At 35.4% G+C, this 2,500-nt stretch overlaps 1 protein-coding gene across 1 annotated transcript in view; it reads right to left on the bottom strand.

Annotated features, from left to right (window-relative positions):
• Positions 1-2,500, bottom strand: part of LOC132033985 (ATP-dependent Clp protease proteolytic subunit) — a 3,335-nt gene that overhangs the window by 393 nt on the left and 442 nt on the right. Inside the window, exons 2-3 of the mRNA XM_059424183.1 lie at positions 1,705-1,999; positions 1-1,075 (exon numbers count right to left, since the gene is read on the bottom strand). The exon at positions 1-1,075 is cut by the window's left edge and continues 393 nt beyond it. Of these exons, the coding sequence (XP_059280166.1) occupies positions 845-1,075; positions 1,705-1,999 (526 nt within the window). The 3' untranslated portion in view covers positions 1-844. The remainder of the gene's footprint in view (positions 1,076-1,704; positions 2,000-2,500) is intronic.

Here is a 2,500-nt window from a genome sequence, read left to right on the forward strand (position 1 = left end):
AGGTATCAAAAATCTAGTAAATAAAAGAAATCAAAAAAGAAATAGTGGGTTCCTTCGTTTCTATGGTTACTTCTTAAACGGTGAGGTCTTCTCTATACACCGGAGCCTTTACTTTATACTTTAATTTAATATTTAATCAACTAATTAATGTTATTGGGAACTTGTATAGTTCACACGCTTTGGCTCTACCCATGAATTATCCAGTAATAGGTCTTTCACAATCAGATCTACCTATACAGTAACGGTATTTAATTATGAAAGTTTGCTGGGTAGCTGACCCTCTTAGTCCGTTCTTGCCAGATTGGGAACCTACCTAATCTTTATGTTTTATGCTTTTTAAATAAGATTTCCTCCGCTTAATGGATAACCATTTGTTACCAATGGAGAATTTCTTATCATCTTAAATTCAGGTGATTGGATTTACACCAACGGAAACCATAAACTTCATACACAATAGAGGGATATGATAGAGTTTTTTTTTTAATAATGAATGGAGTTCCTTTTTCCATCCTATCCCACTCACCGGTACTGATCATTGATACTGTAAAAGTCGTTTTCTTGCTTTTGTGCCAGCTCATGATCTAAACGAGTCGCACATACACCCTAGTACATGTTCCTCGACGCTGAGGGCACCCCGAAGAGCGGGGGATTTCGTGACATTTCTGATTGGCTGTCTTGTATTTCTAATAAGTTGTTTAATAGTTGGCATGTTGAATCGTATAAATATGATGGATTGGTTTAGATTGATCCTAACCGAATGATGATGAATTACTTCTATTTAATAGAATATTCAATTCGAAGATAAAATCTCAAATCACAGATTTGCGCGAAATCCATGTTATTTTCATTCAACCGCTACAAGATCAACAATTCCATAAGCTTGGGCTTCTGTTGCTGACATAAAAACATCTCTTTCCATATCTTCGGATACAACCCATAAGGGTTTGCCCGTTCTTTGTACATAAACCCTTGTGAGGGTTTCACGCAGTTTCAGCAGTTCTTCCGCTTCCAGGACAAATTCGCCTGTTTGCGCCTCATAATAACCACTAGCAGGTTGATGCATCATTACCCTGATGATATAACAAAATAAAAGCTTCCCCTATCTCGCATGATAAAGCAAAGAGAGAGGAAAGATAAAGAATAGAAAAAAGATAGAATTGAACAACCGTACAGGCATCTTTTGTGCATACGGCTCTACAAGAAAATTGACCCCCCTTTTCCTTTCTATTGAAGAAAGAGAAAAATAGAATCTATTAGACTCAGATGGGTAAATGATCAAATTGCCATCCTTCCTTTCGGAGGAGTTAAAAAATACTATGATGGCTCCGTTGCTTTATATGTTTATTTTTTATTTTTTTGTCTGTGATTCAGCAATCCCAAAGTTTCTTTTTAATCCGATCAAATAAGGAAAAAATCTTTTTTTTTTTTTTTTCGTACTCTTTCATAACATAAATATTGTTAAGAACTCTCCGGCATGAAAACAAAAAAGTTTGTGACGCTGAACTGAACTCCCGATAGATAAGAGCAAATCGGAAATACCCCTTATCTCATACTACTCTCTCGATACAGAATCTAATGTTTTGAAAAAAAAAACAATACAAAAATTTCTCATATCGAATTCGAAGTGCCATGCTATTATTACTTAGTATTCATATGGCGAAGGCATAGTCTTCTTTTTTCTCTCAAATAAAAACCTCATTGGCGCCAAGCGTGAGGGAATGCTAGACGTTTGGTAATTTCTCCTCCGACCAGGATAAAAGATCCCATTGAAGCGGCTAATCCCATGCATACTGTATGGACATCTGGTCGCACAAATTGCATAGTATCATAAATAGCGATCCCAGGTATTACCCAGCCCCCAGGAGAGTTTATAAACAAATACAGTTCTTTGGTCTCATCCTCGATACTGAGATATACCATAAGACCAATAAGTTGATTCGAAATCTCGCTATTAATCCCTTGGCCTAAAAAAAGTAATCTTTCTCGATAAAGTCGGTTGATTAGGGTAAAATTGTATCCCTTAGGAACCGTACATGCGCCTTTTGATGCATACGGTTCCAAAAAATTGTGAATCAATGTATAGATTCCAGTCCTCTTTCTTTTTTTCTAGAAAGGTTCTTTCTTACTTCTAATGAAAGGGCTTTTCTTCGATTTTTCAATAAAGACGAGTTTTGACTGCTTTTTTATATTTTCGATTTTCCATTAGAAAATTCTAAGTTATAAGAAAGGGTCATTAAACTTATCGAATTAACTTCTCATTGATGTATTCTTTCATCGAGATTGAATCCAAACCGCGATGGTATTTTCTTGTTCCTGAATGGGTCTGTTTCATCTTTTTAGGTTTATGCTCTACTCCGGGTAAAGATCCGCCCGATTTGGATTTGTACATATAGGACAAATGCTTCCATTACCATTTCTTTTTGTATTTCTTTTTTTTTTTTTCTTTTCATTCATTTTATACAAGTATTTATTAGAGTTGAGATAACTTTGCTTGACAATT

The sequence above is a fragment of the Lycium ferocissimum genome, chromosome 2 (genome assembly GCF_029784015.1).
Source record: "Lycium ferocissimum isolate CSIRO_LF1 chromosome 2, AGI_CSIRO_Lferr_CH_V1, whole genome shotgun sequence".
Lineage (NCBI taxonomy): Eukaryota > Viridiplantae > Streptophyta > Magnoliopsida > Solanales > Solanaceae > Lycium > Lycium ferocissimum.